This window comes from Bos grunniens, chromosome 18 (assembly GCF_055505025.1).
Source record: "Bos grunniens cultivar Pamir isolate PY7600 chromosome 18, Bosgru_T2T1.0, whole genome shotgun sequence".
Taxonomy (NCBI): Eukaryota; Metazoa; Chordata; class Mammalia; order Artiodactyla; family Bovidae; genus Bos; species Bos grunniens.
The window spans coordinates 56214350-56237856 of NC_141182.1; the positions used below are offsets into that span (position 1 = coordinate 56214350).

At 53.0% G+C, this 23507-nt stretch overlaps 2 protein-coding genes across 15 annotated transcripts; one reads left to right on the forward strand and one right to left on the reverse strand.

Annotated features, from left to right (window-relative positions):
- Positions 1 to 1054: 1054 nt before the first annotated feature.
- PIH1D1 (PIH1 domain containing 1) lies at positions 1055 to 8127 on the reverse strand. Of its 13 annotated transcripts, none has more exons than XR_015146280.1 (10): positions 7828 to 7878; positions 6556 to 6649; positions 6118 to 6184; positions 4716 to 4895; positions 3219 to 3280; positions 3046 to 3127; positions 2300 to 2429; positions 1995 to 2070; positions 1307 to 1482; positions 1055 to 1177 (listed from the first exon to the last, which is right to left on the reverse strand). XR_015146280.1 is itself a non-coding variant. In XM_086353591.1 (10 exons), the coding sequence occupies exons 1-10, from the start codon at positions 8058 to 8060 to the stop codon at positions 1148 to 1150; spliced, it is 1038 nt and encodes a 345-aa protein (XP_086209717.1). In that variant the 5' UTR covers positions 8061 to 8127; the 3' UTR covers positions 1055 to 1147. The 13 variants fall into 13 exon arrangements, 9 of the variants coding, with proteins under 9 accessions (XP_086209717.1, XP_086209716.1, XP_086209719.1 ...); XM_086353591.1 differs by lacking the exon at positions 7828 to 7878 and adding an exon at positions 7888 to 8127 and having other exon boundaries at positions 1307 to 1450; XM_086353590.1 differs by having other exon boundaries at positions 1307 to 1450.
- On the forward strand, positions 7957 to 22437 carry ALDH16A1 (aldehyde dehydrogenase 16 family member A1). Of its 2 annotated transcripts, XM_086353565.1 has the most exons (17): positions 7957 to 8128; positions 13267 to 13369; positions 13777 to 13903; positions 14885 to 15063; positions 15149 to 15226; positions 15463 to 15644; positions 15733 to 15885; positions 16602 to 16787; positions 16978 to 17073; positions 17273 to 17409; positions 17578 to 17683; positions 17769 to 17893; positions 18250 to 18417; positions 18696 to 18897; positions 20573 to 20758; positions 21104 to 21226; positions 21800 to 22437. In XM_086353565.1, exons 1-17 carry the CDS (start codon positions 8039 to 8041, stop codon positions 21959 to 21961), a joined length of 2403 nt encoding a protein of 800 aa, XP_086209691.1. In that variant the 5' UTR covers positions 7957 to 8038; the 3' UTR covers positions 21962 to 22437. The 2 variants fall into 2 exon arrangements, with proteins under 2 accessions (XP_086209691.1, XP_086209692.1); XM_086353566.1 differs by lacking the exons at positions 13267 to 13369; positions 13777 to 13903.
- The last annotated feature ends 1070 nt before the right edge of the window (positions 22438 to 23507 follow it).

Sequence of the window (23507 nt, forward strand, 5' to 3'; positions counted from 1 at the left end):
TCATCCCCAAAACTTTTGACTTTCTCACCACTCAGTTCATTCATTTCCAGCCACATTGGCCACCTGGCTGTTCTTTCAACATCTACCACTGAGGCTCCTGCATTTATCTATCCTCCTAGGATTCACTATGGAAGAAGAGGATGTTGGCAATCATTCATTAACTGAACAAATAGTTCCTACTAATGCTGAAGCTGAAGCTCCAATATTTTAGCCACTTGTTGTGACCATCCGACTCATTGGAAAAGACCCTGATGCTGGGAAAGATTGCGGCAAAATGAGAAGGGAGCAGCAAAAGATGAGATGGTTAGATAGCATCACCGACTCAATGGACATGAATGTGAGCAAACTCCAGGAGATAATGGAGGACAAAGGAGCCTGGCAGCCCATGGGGTCAAAAACAGTTGGACAGACTTAGGGAGTGAACAACTGCGAGTCAGGCATTGTCACACTATAGGGTACATCGCACTAATGAGAGTAACACTGAGTACTGGGGACCACCAGAGGAGGAAACCAGGGAAAATCAGAGAAAACCTGAAGAATTGAAAGGCTTTCCAGGGAAAGCGCACTAAAAAGGAAAATTGGGAGGGTGGGGGCAAGGTGTGGGTGGAAAGTCAGATGAGCCCTGTGAGGGCAAACGAGATGTACTGGAGTAGATCTGGGTAGGTGTACTCGAGAAAAGGATCCTACGAAGGGGAACTACAGAAAGGTGCAAAAAATCAGTGTGGTTCACCGTGATTAGCCTGAGTGACTGGAAGAGACAAAATGGAGTGTGAAGGGGACCGGATAGCACAGAGCCTTGAGTGCTCGGCGGAGGGGCTTGGACCTTCTCCCAGGGGTGCTGGAGAGCCAAGGAGGGGCCGTGAACAGGAGCCGGGCAAGGTCAGCCCTGAGACCTTGTTGGGGACAAACAAGGGGTAAGACAAGAGGTCAGGAGGCCAGGGAGAACATCCGGGGAAGAGGACGAGGCCTGAGCTGGGGCAGTGACCTCTACGGGACTCCAGCCCAATGTCCATCTTCCCTCCCATTCCCCATGTACTCCTAGCCACACACAAGACAAAGGCAAACATCTTTTATTTCAGTTTTAGAGAAGCCACCAGCCTCTCCCCTCAACACAGAAGCACAGGAAGACATCCGGTCAAGAAGGCACTTACAGAAGGGGCATGGCCACCATCAGTTGCTGAGGAGAGAAAACAGAGAGAGGATTCAGAGCCCAGGGGTCCAGCCCCCTGCCCCCTCTTCCCTCAGATCCAAGAGTCTAGGCCTCCCAGGGTTCCTAGCTTCCCCAAACCCCCAGCCCCCCAGGTACCTTTCTCTTCTGATGGAAGGCTGCCTTGCTCTCATCACAGTTGATCCGCAGGGGGATGTAGGTATCCAGATGGTACAGCTGCTGGGGGCCCCCCATCACCAGGCGATTCTCCCCGACTTCCAGCGACAGCCCCAGAGCACCATCCTGGAGGTGCGCGAGAATCAGCCCACCCTTCCCTTCCCAGCAGCAGGATGATCAGAACACAGACCAGAGAGAGAAGCCTCACGTGTTGGGGTACCATATTAAAAGAGTCTAATCTCCCAGGAAAAAGGTGAAACTCAAAGTGTTAGTCACTGTCGTGCTCCACTCTTTGAGACCCCATGGACTGTAGCCCACCAGGCTCCTCGGTCCATGGAATTTTCCAGGCAAGGATACTGGAGCGGCTTGCCATTTCCTTCTCCAGGAGATCTTCCCAACCCTGGGATTTAATCTGGGTCTCCCACATTGCTGGCAGGCTCTTTACCATCTGAGCCACCAGGGATGCCCCGGAAAAAGGTGGGACACAGTAATACAGGTCTGAGCACTGTAAGGACAGCACCGGAAGTGGGCCTAAGGACCCCGGGGAACAGAGAAGGCAGCTGGGCTCACGGGGCAGCACTAGCCAGGCTCACACTGGTCTAGCAACATTTGTTGCAATCTCTCCCATCACTCCCTGTCCAAGACCCCAGACCTCAGGGGATGCGCTCACCAGTTTGGGGAGGTCGATTTCAGCCAAGAGGAGGTCAGGGGCCTCCAGCCAAAGGCTCAGGTGAGGCTTCTCAGGGCTGGGGAGGAACAAGACCCAGAATTCAGGAGAGCCGCCAGGGCTTGGCCAGGACTATTGCCTCTCTTTCTCCCTCCCAGTCCTGGGGCCTCAAGACACCTTCCCAGGTGAAATTCCACTTCGCTTCCTTCTGTGTTCCCAGAGCCCCAGGACCCCATCCCGAAGTATGGAGCGAGATATTACAAAGAACGTCGGGGAGACAGGAGATAGGGGCCCCGTTGAATGCTCACCCTGCCTCAGGTCTCGGGGAGCTGGGCGTGTGTAGGTTCCCCAGCTCCTGGATCCGAGGACGCTGCTGGGAGCGGATATTTTGCTGGGAGATGGAGCCCAGGAAAGGTCTGTTCTTCAGTATGCGCCACTCTGAGGGGAAGGAGCACAGGGTCAGAGGTCACATGAGTCCAGGTTTCCTTCCGTTCTTTCTCCGCAGGGGAAGAGGGTCCTGTGCTGGGAGAGCCTCACAGGAGAGGCTTTGCCCTCTGCCTAGGAGGCCAGGCGTCTGACCACACCCGAAAGCTAGACTTTAGAAAGCCTGTCTGCGATAGCCCTGCCCCTTCGGGTTCTTCAGACCCCGCCCTTCTCTGAAATCCTGGGCCTCTTTCCCTCTCCTCCCAGAGCCCTCTCCCCGAACTCTACAGCCCAGAGTGCATGCGCTGTCTCTTCAGTCATGCCCAACTCTCTGCGACCCCGTGGGCTGTAATGTGCCAGGCTCCTCTGTCCATGGAATTTTCCAGGTAAGAATACGGGGGCGGGATCCATGCCCTCCTCCAGGGGATTTCCCCGAGCCCGGGATGGAACCCCTGTCTCCTGCGTCTCCTGCAGTGTAGGTGGATTCTTTACCGCTGAGCCACCTGGGAAGCCCCCTACAGCCCAGAGGCTAGTATAATCCCTGCCCACACTAGTCCCACTTCACGCGAGAGCTGCCCCCGAACTGCACTGGGCCTGGCTCCTCCCGGTGGCCCTGGCCCCACCCCCTCACCTGGATTCAGCTGCAGGCCGTATTTGTCCTCAAGGCCCTCCCTGGCGATGGTGATCACGAGCTCTCGCAAGAAATCGCTGTTCTAGGGGTGAAGAGAGGGAAGACATGCGGGACGCTGAAGAGGTGGAGGGAGAGGCCCCGGCCCAGGCCTCCCCCGCAGCCCCGCCCCCAACCTGCATCCTCCGGAAGAAGTCGCTGTTGACAGCTACGTCGTAGGCGGTACAACCCTGGCCTTCTGCAGGGAGAAAAGGGGGTGAGACCCCCAGCCCTCGGTGGGAACCCCAAGGCCCAGGCAGAGTTAAGGAAAACACAATCAAGGAAAGCAGCCACAGACCCAGAGAAACCCAGAGACAATTAGGAAGTCAAAGACACCAAACTTGCCAGTTGGACTCATACCCACCGCCTCGTCTCCAGTCTCTTCCCCTCTGGCCCTTTCCCACCAAGTCCCAGAGCTCACCCTGTTCACCCTCCCCAGTTCACAGTCCTCCCAGGGCTCCCCAGCGCCAATGGGAGAAGGCTGAGTTCTTCAGCCTGGCGCTGGAGGCCCTGCGTGGTTAGCTCCCTTCCAGCTGCAGAGAATTTCACTTCTCCCGCACTTCGTCCCTGTAAATTTCCTCCCATCACTACTGTTCACTGACCAATTGAATCATTTCTCTGGCCTCTGGACCCCTCTCTCCTCTCTGCCTAAGACCCTCTTCTCTACCTTGGCCTGATGAACTGCTCTGATTCCTTCCAATCTTATATCCAGTGTGTCCTCCTCCAGGAAGCCTTCCCTGATCCTTTAGTGGGAGTGAAGAACCCCCTCCAGCCCAGCACAGAATCACACCATATTGAAATCGCATCTGCCTCCTTTGCCCTCATCCAAGACTGAGAGGTTTTTCAAGGGCAGGTTCTGGGTTTTGATAAGTGCCTACTCCCCAAGGCACTGGCCAAGGCATCATCCCAAAGGCTTGATGGGGACATATGTGAATTGAAAAAACAAGGATACAGAGACAGAAACTCAACAGAGACGAGACAAGGCAGAGACATAGAGACAGGGGAGAAGGGTGCAGAAGAAAACAGGGGTGAGTAAGAGCTCGCCAAGGACTAGAGTCAGATCAGCTAATGAGCACCTGCTCAGCCCCACTATCTCCTGGGGTGAGGCACGGAGAACTGCCAGCCTGGCCAGTTGAGTAGAACCAGGACTTCCCAGTGAGATTGTGGATATCCAGGAGGTTAGACGGAGAAGGCGATGGCACCCCACTCCAGTACTCTTGCCTGGAAAATCCCACGGACGGAGGAGCCTGGTAGGCTGCAGTCCATGGGGTCGCAAAGAGTCGGACACGACTGAGCAGCTTCACTTTCACTTTTCACTTTCATGCATTGGAGAAGGAAATGGCAACCCACTCCAGTGTTCTTGCCTGGAGAATCCCAGGGACGGGGGAGCCTATTGGGCTGCCGTCTATGGGGTCGCACAGAGTCGGACACGACTGAGGCGACTTAGCAGCAGCAGGAGGTTAGAGATATGCCTTGGGGAAAAGGATTAGATAGGGGGTTGGGGGCGCGGGGGAACAAGTTTCTAGGTTCTGAGGGAGGGTGATCCCGGGTCCTGGAATCTTTGGTCCTAGGGAAGAAAGGATCATGGGGGTGGGGGTGGGGGGTAGATTCCTGGGTCTTCTCAAGGCACTGACTTGCATCCAGTTCCGCATGTGGCTCTCCCAGACTCATGGGGATGCGAAACCCAGCCTGGTCTTCCTCCAGCATTTGAAGCAGCTCATCCTCAGTCAAGTCAGCCGGTGGAGGGATGGAGGGAGAGTGACAGATGTTGATGAAAACCTTCCCTTCAGCTGAGTTGGTCTTGATGCAGAAACCTGGTGGCAATGGGTTTGTCCTTGACCATCTGTCTCTGCGTGGGTCTCAGTGTCCATCCTTCTTTTGATCTGTTCCCTCTCCTTGAGTATTAGTCCTCCACTTTCTGGGTCTCTTCCTTGGGATTTCTGACTCTCTTTGAATCTCTGGGCCCCGAGTCACCCATTCCCTCTATCTCTTTTTAAAAATTTTATTGGAGTATAGTTGTGTTACTTTCTGCTACACCGCAAAGCAAGTCAGTTCTACATATATACATACTCACTCTTTTTTAGATTGTCTTCCCATACAGGTCATTACAGAGTACTGAGTAGAGTTCCCTGTGTTACACAGTAGGTCCCTATTAGGTTTTGGGTGGTTTTTTGTTTGTTTGTTTGTTTTTTACTTTTTGGCCACTCTTAGCATTCGGCAGAGAAGGCAATGGCACCCCACTCCAGTACTTTTGCCTGGAGAATCCCATGGACGGAGGAGCCTGGTAGGCTGCAGTCCATGGGGTCGCTAAGAGTCGGACACGACTGAGCGACTTCACTTTCACTTTCCACTTTCATGCACTGGAGAAGGAAATGGCAACCCACTCCAGTGTTCGTGCCTGGAGAATCCCAGGGACGGGGGAGCCTGGTGGGCTGCCGTCTATGGGGTCGCACAGAGTTGGACATGACTGAAGCGACTTAGCAGCAGCAGCAGCAGTAGCATGTGGGGTCTTGGTTCCCTAACCAGGGATTGAACCTGAGCCCTCTGCAGTGGAAGCTTGGAATCTTAACCACTGGACCGCCAGGGAAGCCCCTAGTTATCTATTTTATATATGTGTGTGTTAGTAACTCAGTCGTGTCTGACTCTTTCCAACCCCATGGACTGTAGCCTGCCTGGCTCCTCTGTCCATGGAACTCTCCAGGCAAGAATACTGGAGTGGGGTGCCATTCCCTTCTCCAGGGGATCTTCCCAACCCAGGGATCAAATCCAGGTCTCCTGCAATGCAGCCGGATTCTTTACCGGCTGAGCCACCATATAGTAATATATATATGTCCATCTCAATCTCCTAATTTACCCCTCTCCCCTCTTTGGATCTCAGTAACCTCCCTGCTTTCTCTGGGTCTCTGTTCACTCTCGCCACCCTAGGCCTCTATACCCCACTACTGTGTCTCCTTCCCCCCTCCTCTCCCTGTGCTCCCTGTCCCCAGCTCTCTCTGGGACTCTACCCCTCTCTCCTTGGGTTTCTGTCTTTCTCACCAGGTTGAGGCTGTATCCGTGTGGACTCGGGTCTGCTTGTCTGGGCTTGCTGGAGCTCCTTGGAGGCCTGTGTGAAGAAACACAATTTCCAGGTTTGGCATTTGTGCTCTCAGAACCCCCTCATTTGTTCCTCAAGGGTTCCGTGAGTACTGTTTACCTACGAGCCAGGCAGGGCCTAAGACATACTATGTCCCCTTCCTACTTTGAGGAACCTGAAGAACAACCCCAATCTTACTCCCATTTCATCCAAAGAGTAGCAAATTTAAACAACTACAACTCCCATAGGCCCTGTTGCCTCCCCAGTGCATGCTGGGAACTGTCGTCCCCTTTCTTAGCGCGCGCGCACACGTTCACAAACCACACCCCACCAAAAAAGAAAAAAAAAAAAAAAAAAATCCCCTGAATCCCCTGGGACCCAGGAGTCCATTCAGTCTGCACCTGCAGCAGCAGCTCCTCGAAACGCGACGTCTCAGCGCCCATCGTCTCTGCATCGTTCAGCTCCGGCACCAGCATCTTCGAGTCGGCCATGGCCCTGCAACAGACCTAGGCGTCCTCAGCAACCCCGACGTGGGGGAACCTTCACCGGGAACCGAACTCTGAGGCCTGCTTCCCGGCCCTCAACCGACTCCCGACACCCACAATTCTGTATGAAGATCTGCGAACCTGGCCTGAGACTAATTTCACTCAGACCAGATACTGCGTCAAACCTCTCGGGAGCCAGTATCTCTAGACTAAGTGCCGAATATGTTAATAACAACCCCTCTTCCGGTCTCTGCGTAACAAAGAGCTCTGGTAAGCCACACTTCCTACTACCGCAAAGCTCATTCACCAATCCTACAACCGCATTCCTAATCACAGACCAATCCAGTCTAAGTCTGTAGCCACGCCACTATCTCAACCAATCAAAACTAAATATTGGTAGTCACGAAATGACACACTTCCTGTGTGGTTTAAAGCCACACTTCCGCCCCTTCCCGCCAGCCACAGAAGCTACACTTCCGCCGCTTCCCGCAGCCACATCCGGCCAGATTACTGGGCAAAGCTAGCACACTTTTAAAGCCTTAACCTCAATGAAGTGAAAGTCGCTCAGTTGTGGCCAACTCTTTGTGATCCCATGGGCTGTAACCCGCCAGGCTCCTCTGTCCATGGAATTCTCCAGGCAAGAACACAGGAGTGGGTTGCCATTCACTTCTCCAGGGGATCTTCCTGACCCAGGGATCGAACCTGTGTCTCCTGCATTGCAGGTGGATTCTTTACCGTCTGAGCCACCAGGGAAGCCCCTTTACCTCGGTGTCCATCCTAAAAGACTCCTGTCTGATCTCAATCACCTCGTCCTCAAGAGGTAGATTCGATTCTCAAGTAAAGGTATTTCGAACTAAAATCACACTTTCGATCTCCAATATGAACAAGGTGATGGGAAGACACCAATTCGGCCACTCTTCTAAATCTGAAGGCCTCGGAACTATTTGAAGGCACCCATATTTTCGTTCTGGGCTTCCCCGCTGGCTCAGCGGTAAAGAATCAGTCTGCAATGCAGGAGCCGCAGGAGACAGGGGTTCGATCCCTGGGTTGGAAAGATCCCCTAGAGGAGGGCATGGCAACCCACTCTTGTATTCTTGCCAGGAGAACCCCATGAACAGAGGACCCTGGCGGGCTACTGTCCATGTGATCGCAAAGAGTCGGACACGACTGAAGTGACTTAGCACACACATTTTCATTCCTCCGCCTTTGAGCACTGCGCATGCTTCAAACCACTTCCCACGCACAGACCTATAAGCGGAGTAACCGGGTGCTAAGGCGGAGTTACGCCCTGTGTCCTGTAGCTCCGCCCTTTGGGCTAGAGGGGGCGGTGCTGCCCTTCGGACCTCCAGGTTCCTTCGGGCAGAGCCCCGCAGTCCGTGGAAAAAGGTCTGAGAGAGTGATGGCTGCGACGCGGACAGCATCGCGGGCCTGCGAGATCTTCACGACGCTGGAATACGGACCGGCACCGGAGAGCCACGCATGCGCACTGGTGAGGGCTTGCCTGGATCCGCGCTGCCTATCCCCCTTCGCGGTCTTCAGGGCCCAGTTTTGCGCGCGGACTCCCGTGATCCACCGCGGCAGCTCAGCAGCTCCGCCCCCTCGGCTCCCGCTGCTTCTTAGGATCCAGGCTGGAGGGCGTTCCCTTGGCCTTTGACGGTTGTTGTGTCTTTGCCGTTTAGTCTGTTCTCGCGAGTCTTCGTGCCTGTTCTGTTCCACGCCCAAAGACTCAGTGTACCGCTTCTCCGAGTCTTCAGAATCCGTCCAGTGGGTCCTGTCGTTTTTCAGGGTCCCCTCAGAACCTCCTGTGATCCCCGCGGACTCAGAATTCCTGTGGCGCTCAGAATTCTGAGGGCGCTCAGAGCCTGGGTAGATTTCCTGTGATTCCTCAGAACATCCTATGGCTCCCGGGGTCCTAGAGTTCCAGGAGGAGGTCTCCTTTGACCATCTGGAGACCTCCAAAGAGTCCCCGGAATTCCTTAGCCATCACTTCAATACTTGTGAAGTTTCTATAGTCTCAGGAACTCTCAGAACCCCAGGATATATCAGAACTTCCTATAATTACCTTCGACCCCGCAAAATAATCTCGTGGGGCTCCAGTGATCCCTCAAGAGTCCCCCAGAACGCTCTTGGGGTTCCCTGTATAAGTAGTGAAAGTCGCTCAGTCATATCCGACTCTGCGACCCCATGGACTATACAGCCCATGGAATTCTCCAGGCTAGAATACTGGAGTGGGTAGCCTTTCCTTTCTCCAGGGGATTCTTCCCAGCCCAAAGATCGAACCCAGGTCTCTCTCCCGCATTGCAGGCGGATTCTTTACCAGCTGACTCACAACAGAAGCCCAAGAATACTGGAGTGGGTAGCCTATTCCTTCTGTATCAGTAGAGTGCCTCAAATTTTCTATACAGGTCCCTCAGAATCCCCCACGGAGCCATCCTGATCTCATAGGGCCCTCTGGCACCCACGTGTGAGAAGCTTGGGCTTCTCTGGAGGGAAAGAGGAAGAGGTTAGAACAGTGGTTCACATACGTGGAAGAAGATAAGACCAGAGCCTGGTGTGGGCTGTAGAGATGGGGAGGAGGGGATGAGGCAGAGATGCAGGAGGAACAGGGTTTGAGATACTGAGAGGGCAAGGACAATGCCTCGTGTCTGGCCCTGTCCTCCCACCTCACCCAGGAAGAGTAGGGTCGCAGAAAGGTTGGGCTTGGTTATCACATAGCTATGATGAGACGGACCTGGGGACAGCCTTGGGTCATGTGCAGGAGTCAGATACTGCCTGTGCCTGGGCCTCAGATCTGGAGACAGGGAGCTCACAGAAGAAAGAGAATTGAACAGTGGGAATGATAAGATTATTTAGAAATGTAGTGCAGGGCTTCCCCGGTGGCTCAGCGGTTAAGAATCTGCGTGCAGTGCAGGAGACATGGGTTTGATCCCTGGGTCAGGAAGATCTCTGGAGGAGGAAATGGCAACACACTCCAGTATTCTTGCCTGGAAAATCCCATGGACAGAGGAGCCTGGTGGGCTACAGGGCATAGAGTTGCAAAGAGTCGGACATGACTGAAGTGACTGAGCACGCCACAGTGTAGACTCAAATAAGTGGATCTGGGATGGAATACAGAGAATTCCCACACTTGGAGGTTGGTTAGAGATAGACTATCCTGAAATAGTAATAATGGCATAATACTCAATAAATTGCTTATATTTGTTGGGTGCTTTCTATGTTCCAGCCTCTGTGCTTAGCAAGTGCTTAGTCACTCAGTTGTGTTCAACTCTGCGACCCCATGGACTACAGCCCACCAGGCTCCTCTGTCCATGGGGATTCTCCAGGCAAGAATACTGGAGTGGGTTGCCATGCCTCCTCTAGGGGGTCTTCCCAACCCAGGGATCGAACCCAGGTCTCCCACATTGCAGGCGGATTCTTTACCGACTGAACCACCAGGGAAAGCCCTGTGCGCAGCATGATATCATTTAATCCCCAAAACAGTTGTGAAAGGGGATTATTGTCATTTAGTGATAGCACACAGAGGCTTAAAGAGGTAAGTAATAGGCTGATGGTCAACACAGCTTAAATGTCAAACTGAGATTTGAACCTGAACCCTGGATTCCAGAGTCCATGGGCCCCCACAACTCTCACCACCACCCCCCTGCTGCCCTGCAGCTCAACCTTACAATCTGTGGACCAGATTCAACCAGCTAACATGTTTTCTTTGGCCTGAACTTTATTTTTTTAAAATGTGCATTAGTGGACAACTAATTTCAAGTAAACATCCGGGATTCCAGCTTCTCTTGAAAATAAAATTCCAAAGTTTGGCAACCTTTGGCTCACATTCCCTGACAAATACCATCTGGATCCAATAGCTAACCGTCTTTTTAGACAAGTCCTGAGTTCTTAGTCTCTACCAGTGGCCTTTTCTCACCCCAGCATGGCCTGCCAGGACCTTGTGGAACATTCTTTCCAGGTTTTGTTTTTCTTTGGGGGTGGAATTTTGCAGACTTTCACAGAGGACTTAAATTATGAACTCTAATTCACCCATCACTCAATGTCAACAGTCATCCAGTGTTGTAGCTCTTTGTTTTCTCTTTTTTTTCCTGGAGTGATTTAAAACCCGATGACCTGTTAACTTCTCATAAATATTTGAATCTTCATTCCTAACAGATAAGGACTCATTTTGCAACATAACCACCAGGCCATTTTCACATTAGCAACATGAACAGTCATTCTTTAATATTGTCTAGTGTCCAACTCATGTTCACACATCCCCAGCTTTTTCCAAAATGTGACTTTCCATGGGGGCCTTTGAATTTGGAACTTCTGAATTTTTACTTTACTTAAAAATTGTTTAAAGAGAAATGAGGGCATTTCCCTGGTGGTCCCATGGTTAAGACTTTGTGTTTCCACCACAGGGGCTGTGGGTGCAATCCCTGGTCGGGGAACTAAGCCTGGCATGCTGCATGGGATGACAAAAAATAAATAAATAAGAATAATAATATTTTTTAAAGAAGAGAAAAACGAGGACTTTCCTGGTGGTCCAGTGGCTAAGCTTCTGTGCTTCCAATGCAGGGGGTGTGCGTTCAATCCTTGGTCAGGGAACTAGATCCCACATGCTACAACTAAAGATCCTGCATGCCAAATAAAGATAGAAGATCCCACATACCACAACTGAGACCCATGCAGCCAAGTAAAGAATTTTTTAAATCTTATTAATTATAAAAAAAAGTAAACAAAATGAGAAGGCCTACCTGGTAGAGTAAGAGAAAATCAGGAGACTGAGGCATTGGGGATGCAAAGAGAAAACAGTCTGCAGAAAGAAAAAAGTAGGAAGGATATCTTAGATTTAGCAAGCATTTGGGGAAGACAGGACCAGGGAGAGAAAGAAACAGGAAGCAGAGATGGTGAAATGCAGTAAAATTAATAGAAAGTCTTAAGTAAGTGCCCTTCTGAGCATATGACACATAGTGATCCATTTAATTCTCACCACTGACCTGTGACATAGGGAGGGACTGATTATCCCCATCTTCCAGATGGGCTAGCCAAGGCCCGAGTATTATAAGATCCAGGCTAAGAGTGCCCTCACACAGGAAGATGTGGAAGCCACCTGGCTTAAAAGTCCCACCTCCCAAAGAGACCCTGTAGCAGTGGTACAGTCATTAGACATTGCTTCCAGGGTCCTGGCAAGGGACGTGTCCAGCATAAGAATGCAGAGCACTCCAGCAACGCTTGATTGTTGTTGTTGTCCTTGTTGTCCCGTTGCTAAGTTGTGTCTGACTCTTTGTGACCCTTGCTCAAACTCATGTCCATTGAGTTGGTGATGCTGTCTAATCATCTCACCCTCTGCTGCCCCCTTCTTCTGTTGCCCTCGCTCTCCCGGCATCAGGATCTTTTCCAGTGAGTCGGCTTTTCACATGAGGTGGCCAAAGTATTGGAACTTCAGCATCAATTCTTCTGGATTGCTTTCCTTTAGGAGCGACTGGTTTGCAAGCAGTGATCTTCGGCACCCAATCTTCTTTATGGTCCAACTCTCTCATCCGCATGTGACTGCTGGAAAGCTTTGACTTTGACTTCCGTATAGCTCTGACTATTCGACTTTTGCTGGCAAAGTGATGTCTCCCACTGGATTTTTATGGTCTATTCCCAGTTTTCCCAGTCCAGGTGTAGTGGATCAGTCAAGGGTCAATGTTGTCTAGAAATATAACTAATTTTATCAGATTTCCAGGGAAATCATTTCTTTTTTTTTTTTTTCTTTTTAGCTGCATCGGGATCTTAGTTCCCTGACTAGGGAGCAAACCCACATTAGAAATGCAGATGCTTAACCACTGGACCACCAGGGAAGTTCTAGTCATTTCTATTCAAGAAGGTCATTTCTCCATGGAGAAGAAAAAGTTTTATTAATGCTTTGTTCACATTCTCCATGTGTAGAAGTCAATAGGACATCCTTCATACACTGCTGGTGGGAAATGTAAAGTGGTTGCTATAGTAAACAGTTTGATGTTTCCTGCATAAGTTACTCTGAACATTGCTATATGATCCAGCAGCTCTGGGGTACATATACCCAAAAGAAGTACACAGGTATTCAAAGACTTGTACATGAATGTTCACAGCAGTACTATTCACAATAGCCAAAAGGCAGAAAATAACCCAAATGGCTATCAACTGATGAGTAGATAAACCAAATGCCATCACTCCAGACAATGGAATATCATATCAAAAAAAAAAAAAGCTTGAGCTGAATAAAAGTGAAAATACAACATATCAACTTAAAAAAACAGAATTTAAAAATGGTGAATTTAATGTTTTAAAGTGGTAAGGAACCTGTCTGCTAATGCAGGAGATATAAGAGATGCAGGTTCGATCCCTGGCTTGGGAGGATCCCCTGGAGAAGGTCACGGCAACCCATTCCAGTATTCTTGCCTAGGGAATCACATGGACAGAGGAGCCTGGCAGGCTATGATCTGTGGGGTCACAAAGACTGAGTGATTTATCACACATATATATTTATATGTATTCCTACACAGGAAAATAACTGATGAGGTAAAGGGGGCAGATATTCCTCTCCCAGAGGACTCTGGGTAGGGGTCCAGCTCCCCCAGCCACCTCTCAGATCCCTTTCCTAAGTGTTTCCACCTCCCCCAGGCCTGGTTGGACACCCAGGACCGGCACTTGGGTCACTATGTTAATGGACAGTGGTTAAAACCGGAACACAGAAGTTCAGTGCCTTGCCAGGATCCCATCACAGGTATATGATGTCTCCCAGACGTGGGAGGGAGAGGTATCTATGGCCCCAAGTGTCCCCACCAACAACACACCAGTCCCTTTGCTCACGGCCCTGAGGGCAGGGAGCAGCTGGTGGGAGAAGAAGGCTGAGATTTCTGGCTCCCTTTGATAACAGTCCTCCTAGCTATGGTCCTAAGCCCCTGTGGACACTTTTGAAGTTGCTGTCTCATAAAATCCCATCCTTGCCTGTGGGCAGACCTATGTAGATTTATCCCCATTTGTCAGATGATAAAACTGAGACCCAGAGTGGGGCAGGGGACCAGCTTTACTGCCTTGGGCTACTCCTGGGCTCCAGAAATGTCAGCCCCCTCCAGTTCTGACAAAGGCTCCCCCCACCTTCCAACTGGGTCCCCCCATTCATCTCCCTAGGAGAGAACTTGGCCAGTTGCCTGCAGGCTCAGAGCGAGGATGTGGCAGCAGCTGTGGAGGCTGCCAGAGCCTCATTGGAGAACTGGAGCACGCAACCCGGAGCGATTCGGGCCCAACATCTGACCAGGTGATGCACTCGAGGTGTGGACCCCAGGGGATGGAGACGGATTTGAGAACAAAGACTCTTCCCCAACATCACACTGAATTCATTGGCAGCTCAGACTCATGTTCCCAGCTTGCCTTTGAGCAGCTGAAACATCCATTTCCCACTGTTTGCTGAGATTTGTAATGACAAAGCCTGATTCCCTGAATATCCTTGGGACTCTTCAGGGCACAATTTCTCAACAGCTCCTTGGGGCTGGTGAAGCCCCCAAAACCGTTTTTTGGGTTTTTTAAATATTTATTTATTTGGATGTGTCGGGTTTTAGTTGTAGCATGATGAGTGTGTGCTAAGTCGCTTCAGTCATGTCCAGCTCTTTGTGACCCTATGGACTGTTGCCTGCCAGGCTCCTCTGTCCATGGGATTCTCCCAGGGAAGAATACTGGAGTGGGTTGCCATGCCCTCCTCCAGGGGATCTTCCCCACCCAGGGACTGAACCCACGTCTCCTGCAGCTCCTGCATTGCAAACTGATGCTTTACCACAGAGCCACCAGGGCATGTGGGATCTTTAGTTGTGTCATGCAAACTCTTAGTTGCAGCATATGGGACCTGGTTCCCTAATCAGGGATTGAATCTGGGCCCCCTGCACTGGGAGTGCAGAGCCTTAACCACTGGACCACCAGAGAAGTCCCACTCCAAAACACTCTTGGGGAAGTTAGAGACAAAGATGCCATTTCCCCAAAGAACAACTGAGATTCGAGGTTAAGCTTTCATTTCCTGGCACCTTTGGGGGAGGTGGCCAAGATCTTTACACAGCAACCTGAGGTTTTGAGTATTTCCCAGATTACATTTCTCATCAACCTTTGGTGCCCTCCCCCCCTGGTAAATAGTGTGGGGATGCCCCAAGGGCTCTGGGGAACTATAGTTCAGGGACACAGCCTGTGTTCCAAGACTCTACCTGGCCAAGGGGCGGTGGGAAATGGGCATTCCCTGCTGCCTGCTCCACAGGCTGGCCAAGGCGATCCAGAAGCACCAGCGGCTGCTGTGGACCCTGGAGTCCCTGGTTACTGGACGGGCCGTTCGAGAAGTTCGAGACAGGGATGTGCCCCTGGCCCAGCAGCTGCTCCAGTACCACGCAGTCCAGGCGCACACCCAGGAGGAGGCGCTGGCAGGCTGGGAGCCCATGGGTGAGCCGCAGGAGTCCCAGCCCCTAGCCCCCACCGCCCTCGCCCTCCCCCCGGGGCCTGTGCCCAGTCTCCTCTGTTCCTGCAGGAGTGATTGGTCTCATCCTGTCCCCCACCTTCCCCTTCCTGGACATGATGTGGAGGATTTGCCCTGCACTGGCTGTGGGTAAGTGGTCGGTGGGGTCTGGATCCCGGGTCTGAGGGAGGAGGGGCTGGGGCCCTGGATCCTGGGTCTGGGGAGGAGGGGCTGGGGCCCTGGATCCTGGGTCTGAGGGAGGAGGGGCTGGGGGTCTGGACTCCTGGGTCTGAGGGAGGAGGGGCTGGGGGGTCTGGATCCTGGGTCTGAGGGAGGAGGGGTTGGGAGTCCGGACTCCTCGGTCTTGAACTACCTACTTCCCCCAGGCTGCACTGTGGTGGTCCTGGTGCCCCCAGCCTCCCCGACGCCCCTCCTCCTGGCCCAGCTGGCAGGGGAGCTAGGCCCATTCCCAGGAATCCTCAATGTGATCAGCGGCCCTGCCTCCCTGGGGCCTGTTCTGGCTGCCCAACCTGGAGTCCAGAAGGTGGCCTTCTGCGGAGCCATCAAGGTATCTTGGAGGCGGGGGGGGGCGGGGCCATGGCTGGGGAGGGGCCAGCATGCTCCGCCCCCTGCTGAAGGCTGTGCGACACCCCTAGGAAGGACGCGCCCTACGGCGGACCCTGGCAGGCTGGGTTCCCGAGCTGGGACTGGCATTGGGGGCTGAGTCGCTGCTGCTGCTGACGGAAGTGGCGGATGTGGACTCGGCCGTGGAGGGTATCGTGGATGCAGCCTGGTCTGACCGCAGCCCGGTGAGACTCCTGCGCCCGTGGGCCCCCCATCCTGGGGGCTGGGCATGTCCGTCACCAGAGCTTGGGGCCGCCTGTCTTCTTTCATTTTAATTTTCAGTTCTTTATGGCTCCAGACTCTTCTATCTTTACACCATCGCTTGTGCCAGACATCGCCCCTCAAGCTTCTGAGTCTCCACGTTCCTGCCTCTCCCGGTCCTGCAGATGAGGGGGCTCTGTGTCTGTCTTTCATTGTTACTTTAGTCGTTGAGTCGTGTCCAGATCTTTGCGACACGATGGACTGTAGCCCGTCAGGCTCTTCTGTCCATGAGGTTTCCCAGGCAAAAATATTGGAGTAGGTTGCCATTTCTTCCTCGAGGGGATCTTCCCAACCCAGGAATCGAACTCATGTCTCTTGTGTCTCCTGCACTGGCAGACGGGTTCCTTACCACTGAGCTACCTGGGAAGCCGCTATTGTTCTTTAGGACTCTTCCTTTTTCTAAGTGTCCACGTCCTAGATTTCTAAGCTCTCTGTTCACTCTGCATCACCAGCTTTCTGTAACTCCACATCCTGCCTAGGGTTTGGAGCCTCAGGGAGTCTCCAGGGTCCTCGGCCTCTTCGACCAGACCCTCCTCTGACCTTTACACGTATGTCCCCCTATCTTGGCCCTCTGTGGGTCTGTGGCCCATCCACGTGGGCCCTGAGTTAGTCCACTCTGACCCCTCCCTTCTCCTAACAGGGGGGCCTCAGGCTCCTCATCCAGGAGGCTGTGTGGGATGAGACGATGAGGCGGCTCCAGGAGCGGATGGGGCGGCTACGCTGCGGCCACGGGCTAGACGGGGCCGTGGACATGGGAGCCCGGGGGGCTGCCGCCCGTGACCTGGCGCAGCGCTACGTGAGCGAGGCCCAGAGCCAAGGTGCACAGGTGAGCTGGGGTACAGACTCTGGAGTTCCGGAGGAGGAGGGGCCTGAGAGCTCACTCCTGGGCCTGGGGGAGGAGGGGCCGGGGGGCTGGACCCCTGGGTCTGAGGGAAGAGGGGCTGGGGGTCTGAGTCCTGGTTCCCTGGGGAGGAAGAACCAGAAGGGACTGGCAGGTCTTTTCCTCTTTCTCCCAGGTCTTCCAGGCTGGCAGTGAGCCCTCAGACAGCCCATTCTTCCTCCCGACTTTGGTCTCTGATCTGCCTCCAGCCTCCCCATGTACCCAGGCAGAGGTGAGCCCTTTAGGTCCCAAAGGCCCTACTCCGTCCACCCATCTTCTGCTGGGCATGGGCAGCAGCAGCACACAGAGGTCGCCGGGGTGGCCATTTGGACTGGGTCTGGGGGCTGCTAGCTGTGGACCCCTAAGGTGTCATGGGGTGTTGGAGGGAGGGACCAGCCAGGCCCTCTGAGCCCCTCTGTCACCCCCTCCAGGTGCCATGGCCTCTGGTGGTGGCCTCCCCCTTCCGCACAGCCAAGGAGGCCCTGGCTGTGGCCAACGGGACGCCCCGTGGAGGAAGTGCCAGCGTGTGGAGCGAGAGACTGGGGCAGGCCCTGGAGCTAGCCTACGGGTCAGTGGACGCCTGCTGGGGCACACAGGGGGTCTGCTGGGAGGCCCCAGCTTCCGTCTCCATGTCTTCCCCCTCTGTGGGTCTCTCCCATCATCCCATCCTCACCTCTCCGACTCACCACCCCCCCAACTTTCTACGTTTCTCTCTGATGTCTCCTGCTTCCCACAGGCTCCAGGTGGGCACGGTCTGGATCAATGCCCATGGCCTCAGGGACCCTGCAGTACCCACGGGTGGCTGCAAGGAGAGCGGGTCTTCTTGGCATGGGGGGCAAGATGTGAGTAACCACCTCCCTGCATGGCACCACCCCTTCATCTACCTTGTGCCCATCTCACGGCCTCTTGACACTGCCCCTCTCCCAGGGTCTGTACGAGTATCTGCGGCCTTCGGGGACCCCTGCCTGGATTCCCTGCCTGTCCAAGACTCTCAACTATGACGCCTTTGGCCTTGCTCCTCCTTCAACCCTACCAGCTGGACCTGAAACAGGGTGAGCTAGTGTAGGGACTACAACTCCCAGAATTTGTGGAGGGTGGAGGGGAAGAGGGGAAGAGGGGATCCTCCCTGGACTGAAGGGAGGGTCTTTAGGGCCATGGAGGAGGGGGTCCCTGAGTCCCGCTGAGAATTGCTTTCTGAGTCTTAACAGCCTCACCCCCAGCTGCCAGGCCTGACAAGAGTCTCAGTTCCGCTCAATTAAGTTCTGTGCTCCCCCAGAGATTCATGGGGCCAGGAGTGTGGGGTCCTGCAGAGGCTTGTGGGAGCCGGAGTGGTCCATCCAGGGAGGGGTGAGGGTGGGTTCTGGGCAGGGGCGGCCCTGACCCATCCCCACCCCTCATCCTCCTGCAGCCCAGCACCCCCCTATGGGCTCTTTGTGGGGGGCCGTTTCCAGGCTCCTGGAGCCAGGAGTTCCAGGCCCATCCGGGATTCACAAGGCAGTCTCCAGGGCTACGTGGCTGAGGGTGGAGCCAAGGATATCCGCGGTGCTGTGGAGGCAGCTCACCAGGCCGCCCCCGGGTAAGTCGGAAGGGGGAGGCGGGGTGCATTGCTTGAGATAGGCCAGGGGTCATGGGGTGTTAGAGGACAGGGTCTGAAACCCCAGGGCTGGACTCCAGGATGCGGAATCTGAACTCTCAGAGCTGACAGGATGTTTCCAGCCCCTCACTTCCCTCCCTGGGCAGACGGGCAGTGGGGCCTGGATCACCAGGCTAGGGCCTGTGAACAGAGGTGGGGCACTGGGAAGAGCCAGGATGAGGAAGCCAACCCCCAGTGTGCACGGTCGCGTCCGCCCACAGCTGGATGAGCCAGTCCCCAGCGGCCAGAGCGGCCCTGCTGTGGGCCCTGGCGGCTGCGCTGCAACGCCGAGAGCCCAACCTGGTCTCAAGGCTGGAGAGGCACGGCGTGGAGCTCAAGGTCGCCAAGGCGGAGGTGGAGCTGAGCGTGAAGCGGCTTCGGGCCTGGGGGGCCCGGGTCCAGGCCCAAGGCTGCGCCCTGCAGGTGAGAGGGGTCTGTGGGCCGGCAGACAGAGCAGGCAGTCTGGAGTGGGGTCAGAGCAAGGGGTCCGCAAAGAGCCAGAGTGGAGGTCCAGTGGCTCTCTGGAGCCTGCTGGTGGGACCATCTATGGGACAACTCCTTTGGGAAACAGTTTGGCACTTTCTTAAAAAATTAAATATACTTTAAACATGATTCCTAGGTATTTATCTAAATAAATGCAATTTCTAGGTTTTATCCCAAGAAAAATAAACACATGTATCCATACAAAGACTTATGCACAAATACGTATAGCAGCGTTATTCACAGTAAACCAAAAGAGGAGTCCAAATGTCCCCCGTAGGTGAACAGAGAAAGAAATTGTGGTCCATCCATACCATAAGGACTTCCCTAATGGTCCAGTGGTGAAGACCCTGGGCTTCCAATGCAGGAGGTGCATGTTTGATCCCTTTCAGGGAACTAAGATCCCACATGCCATGTGACGCAATTAAAAGATTTTAAAAAAAAAATCTTTTTTTAAGGCATCCATGCAATGGGGTCCTACTCACACTCAGGAAGGAACAAGTTACAGCATGTGTGAAGCTTAAAATGGTTATGCTGAATGAAAGAAGCCAGATAAGAGAGTACAGACTGTATGATTCTATATCTAGAAAATCCTAGAAAACACACACTCATTTATAAAGAGAAAGCAGATCACTGGTTGTCTGAGGACAGGCAGAGGGTTCAAGTAGAGGCAGGAAGGAAGGGTTATCTAGGGGTACAAGGAAATTTGGGGGGGTGACGCTCATTATCTTGATTGTGGTTGTTGGTTTTGTGGGTGTATACATATATCAGAACTCATCAAATTGTGCTCTTTAAAGTGTGTGCAGTTTAGGTGAATTCCCTGGCGGTCCAACGGTTAAGGCGTCCTGCTTCCAATGCAGAGGGTGCGGTGATCCTGGTTGGGGAACTCAGATCCCACATGCCTCGAGGTGGTGGAGCCAGAAAAATAAAAGTGTGTGCAGTTTAGTGGTAGTCAATTATTAATATAGTCAGGAAAACCTTAAAACACATACACACACACACATGCAAACAAGCCCATAGGCCAGGTTTTGAGATCTGTACACATGTTAACCGGAGAAGGCGACGGTACCCCACTCCAGTACTCTTGCCTGGAAAACCCCATGGACGGAGGAGCCTGGTGGGCTGCAGTCCATGGGGTCACTAAGAGTCGGATACAACTGAGCGACTTCACTTTCACTTTTCACTTTCATGCATTGGAGAAGGAAATGGCAACCCACTCCAGTGTTGCCATTGAAAGTAAAGTCACTCCAGTGTTCTTGCCTGGAGAATCCCAGGGATGGGGGAGCCTGGTGGGCTGCCATCTATGGGGTCGCACAGAGTCGGACACGACTGAAGTGACTTAGCAGCACACATGTTAACTCATTCTATCCTAACAGCAAATCTCTGAGGTAGGCACTATTATTATACTCATTTTAAAGGTGAGTGACTGAGGCGCAGAGAGGTTAAGTAATTCACCCAAGGTCACACAGCTGATGTGAATGTCTACATTATGATGATTGGAATTGTCATGGAGAAGCAAACTGGGGGTGAGAGGAGAAAATGGGCCAGTGATAGAGAAGGTTGGAGGAGGGTAGTCAGCTCCCCTGCTCTGCCCTTGACCTCCTTCCCGTCCCTGCAGGTCGCAGAGCTGAGAGGCCCCGTGCTTCGGCTGCGGGAGCCGCTGGGCGTGCTCGCGATTGTGTGCCCGGACGAGTGGCCCCTGCTTGCCTTCGTGTCTCTACTGGCCCCCGCCCTGGCCCACGGCAACACTGTGGTCTTGGTGCCCAGCGGGGCCTGTCCCATCCCTGCCTTGGAGGTCTGCCAGGTACAGTTGCCCGCCTGCCTGCCGCTGCTCCCAGCAGCCTGGGGAGCAACAGAGGGGATGAAAGATGTCCCATGGCTTGCAGGAGCTCAGATCTCACCCCACCCCCCTTGGTAACCATGGTAACCCACATCCTGGTACCTGAGCCTTCAGTCCTTGTGGTCCCAGTGATGGTTCTCTCCAGACTGTGAGCCTTTATCAGTCATGACCCCAGTCCTGACCCCAGTCATTCCTGCCACGACCCCCATGGCCACTCCCTAGATGCTCACTGCTCACCCTCCCGACTGCCCCCAGTGTCTCTGACTCCCTCCCTCCCAGCCCTGGATGACCCATTCTCCCATCCGCTAGGAGATGGCCACCTTACTGCCAGCGGGCCTCGTGAATGTGGTGACAGGAGACCGGGACCACCTAACCCGCTGCCTCGCCTTGCACCAGGACATCCAGGCCCTGTGGTATTTCGGATCTGCCCAGGTACTTTTTGTTTTGCCATCTCCAGTGTCTTAAACTTCACCAACAAACTCTACCTTTTCTGGGATCCTGGCTGCACCCCCTTAGAGTTCCCATTGCTAAAGGGGAGAAACTTCTTGGCAGCTAGGTTCTGAGGTCCTGCCCCTTTAGAGCCCCTGTTACTAAGGAAGAGGATCTCCTTAACAACAAGGGCCTGATGCCCAGCCCAAAGACCTACTCTCATTGGACAACCCATTGCTAAGGACCACACCCTAGCAGCAGAGTCAGAAGCCTACAGTCCACCCTCTTGGTCTCCTGATAGTAACAGATGGAAACTCCTCGTCAACAGTTACCGCTGGCCCCATCCTTTTGAGTGTGGGCTGTTACGGAGAGAAAGTTCCACAGCCATAAAGGTCAGCCTTGTTTCTCTCAGCATCTGGAAGGTTTGCTTGCTGGGAGCTGAACTTTCTAGCCACAGAGCCTAGGTCAAGGGTCAAGCCTGTCTTCTGTAATAGCCCTTGTTGCCAAGGAAGCATGTGCTTAGCAACCAAGCCAGTAGATATGCTGACCATGCCTCTCTGCCTCTCCCCACACCAGGGCTCCCAGTTTGTGGAGTGGGCCTCAGCAGGAAACCTCAAGCCGGTGTGGGTGAACAGAGGCTGCCCACGGGCCTGGGATCAGGAGGCTGAGGGGGCAGGCCCGGAGCTGGAGCGGCGGGCAGCACGGACCAAGGCCCTATGGCTGCCCATGGGGGACTGATTGCCCAGCACTCCCACTCCATCTCGGACAGAGAAGACATGGACCCCAACTGACGCCAGACATCTGGAACTTGCCTTAGTATGGTTCCCTTGCCCTCCAATAAACTCTGACCAATCTTGGCTGTGCTTCTGAGGGGAGGATGGGAGGAAATAGCAACTTCTGGCCTATTGAGGCCATTTCATTCAGAGACTCAGCAGCCCTGTGGGCTGGCTCCAGGACAACGCAGTGCTTGTGAAACAGATAAAGGGGACGCAGAAGCTTTGGACAGGGCTCTAGGGACTCTTGTCTCTTCTCGTCTTTTCCATCCAGTGGCTCCTGCTCCCTGGCTTTCTCTAAGTATGCCTTGCCTCAAAATCTGTGATGTGCTGGTGTAAAGTAAACTGCAAACACACACACAAAAGCAATTATACTCCAAAAAAAATAGTAAAATACAGTGGCTTTCTGGAATAAAATAAAATCCCTGGTGAGTAACTTTGGCCAATGTCCATGGTGTGAAATCTACTGTGTCAATCTTAAGTTCCAAATGATTGAACCGCTGGCTGACGACTCCTGAATTTTTTAACAGTCAGCTCCTATGAGCCACTCCAGCATACTACTGTTTTGAGAATTCCTTTTTTTTTAAAAAATATTCTCTTATGTTTTCATACAGTGTTTTTTTTTTAATTTTTTAAAAATTATGTATATTTATTTTTGGTTGTGCTGGGTCTTCAGTTACTACATGCAGGCTTTCTTTAGTTGCAGTGAGCAAAGGCTATTCTCTGTTGCGGCACACAGGCTTCTCACTGCGGTGGCTTCTCTTGTTGCAGAGCACAGGCTCTAAGCTCACAAATGAGCTTCAGCTGTGGCTCACAGGCTCAGTAGTTTGGTGCATGGGCTTTATTTGCTCCGGGCCATGTGGAATCTTCCTGGACCAGGGATTGAACCCGTGTCCCCTGCATTGGCAGGCAGATTCCTATCCACTGTACCACCAGGGAAGAAGTCCTCTTTGAAGATTCTTTTTGATGCAAGGAACCCACTCACACTAGCTTAGGATAAAAGGGCATTTTTTGGACGGCTACAGAGATATGGAAAATAGGGCAAGACACACAGGTCCTAAGAACCTGAATGCAAGCAGGAAGTGTATTCAGGTCTGGTCTCTGGGTCACGTGATCTCTTGGGTCTCGTATCTGTCGATCTACTTATTCTAAATCCTTCTAGCCATGTGACTTTAGGAAAGCTTCTTAACCACTCTGAGGCTTGGTTTCCTCATCTGTAAACTGGGGCTAATAGTTCCAAGCTCACTGGGTAGATTCTGTGATGGGTATGCAAACATGCTGTTAGGGGTTGATTTTGTCCTGGAGCAAATGAAAACGGACACCTTCTATCAGCAGTTGGCTAAAGCTGGGCAGAATAAATCACCTCTCCCAGAATCTGGATGTTTAGACAGGAAAGACACAAGGAACATCTTGGAGGAAAGTCCCTGGAAGGCTGTAGTTCCTCTGAGGTTTGATAACAGCTTCCTCCCGGATTCTATGGGCTGCCTCAGTGACCTTCCGATTAGTCCTGA

What these genes read in the sequence shown, in the direction of transcription:
- ALDH16A1 (XM_086353565.1), top strand. Translation starts at nt 8,039, where the DNA reads ATGGCTGCGACGCGGACAGCATCGCGGGCCTGCGAGATCTTCACGACG. An exon ending in TTGCCCTGCACTGGCTGTGG is followed by an intron (nt 15,227 to 15,462) that starts GTAAGTGGTCGG and finishes TACTTCCCCCAG; the next exon opens with GCTGCACTGTGGTGGTCCTG. An exon ending in CCTTCTGCGGAGCCATCAAG is followed by an intron (nt 15,645 to 15,732) that starts GTATCTTGGAGG and finishes CGACACCCCTAG; the next exon opens with GAAGGACGCGCCCTACGGCG.
- PIH1D1 (XM_086353591.1), bottom strand. Translation starts at nt 8,060, where the DNA reads ATGCTGTCCGCGTCGCAGCCATCACTCTCTCAGACCTTTTTCCACGGA. An exon ending in CCCGGTTACTCCGCTTATAG is followed by an intron (nt 6,650 to 7,887) that starts GTCTGTGCGTGG and finishes GGTCTGTTGCAG; the next exon opens with GGCCATGGCCGACTCGAAGA. An exon ending in ACTTCTTCCGGAGGATGCAG is followed by an intron (nt 3,128 to 3,218) that starts GTTGGGGGCGGG and finishes CTTCACCCCTAG; the next exon opens with AACAGCGATTTCTTGCGAGA.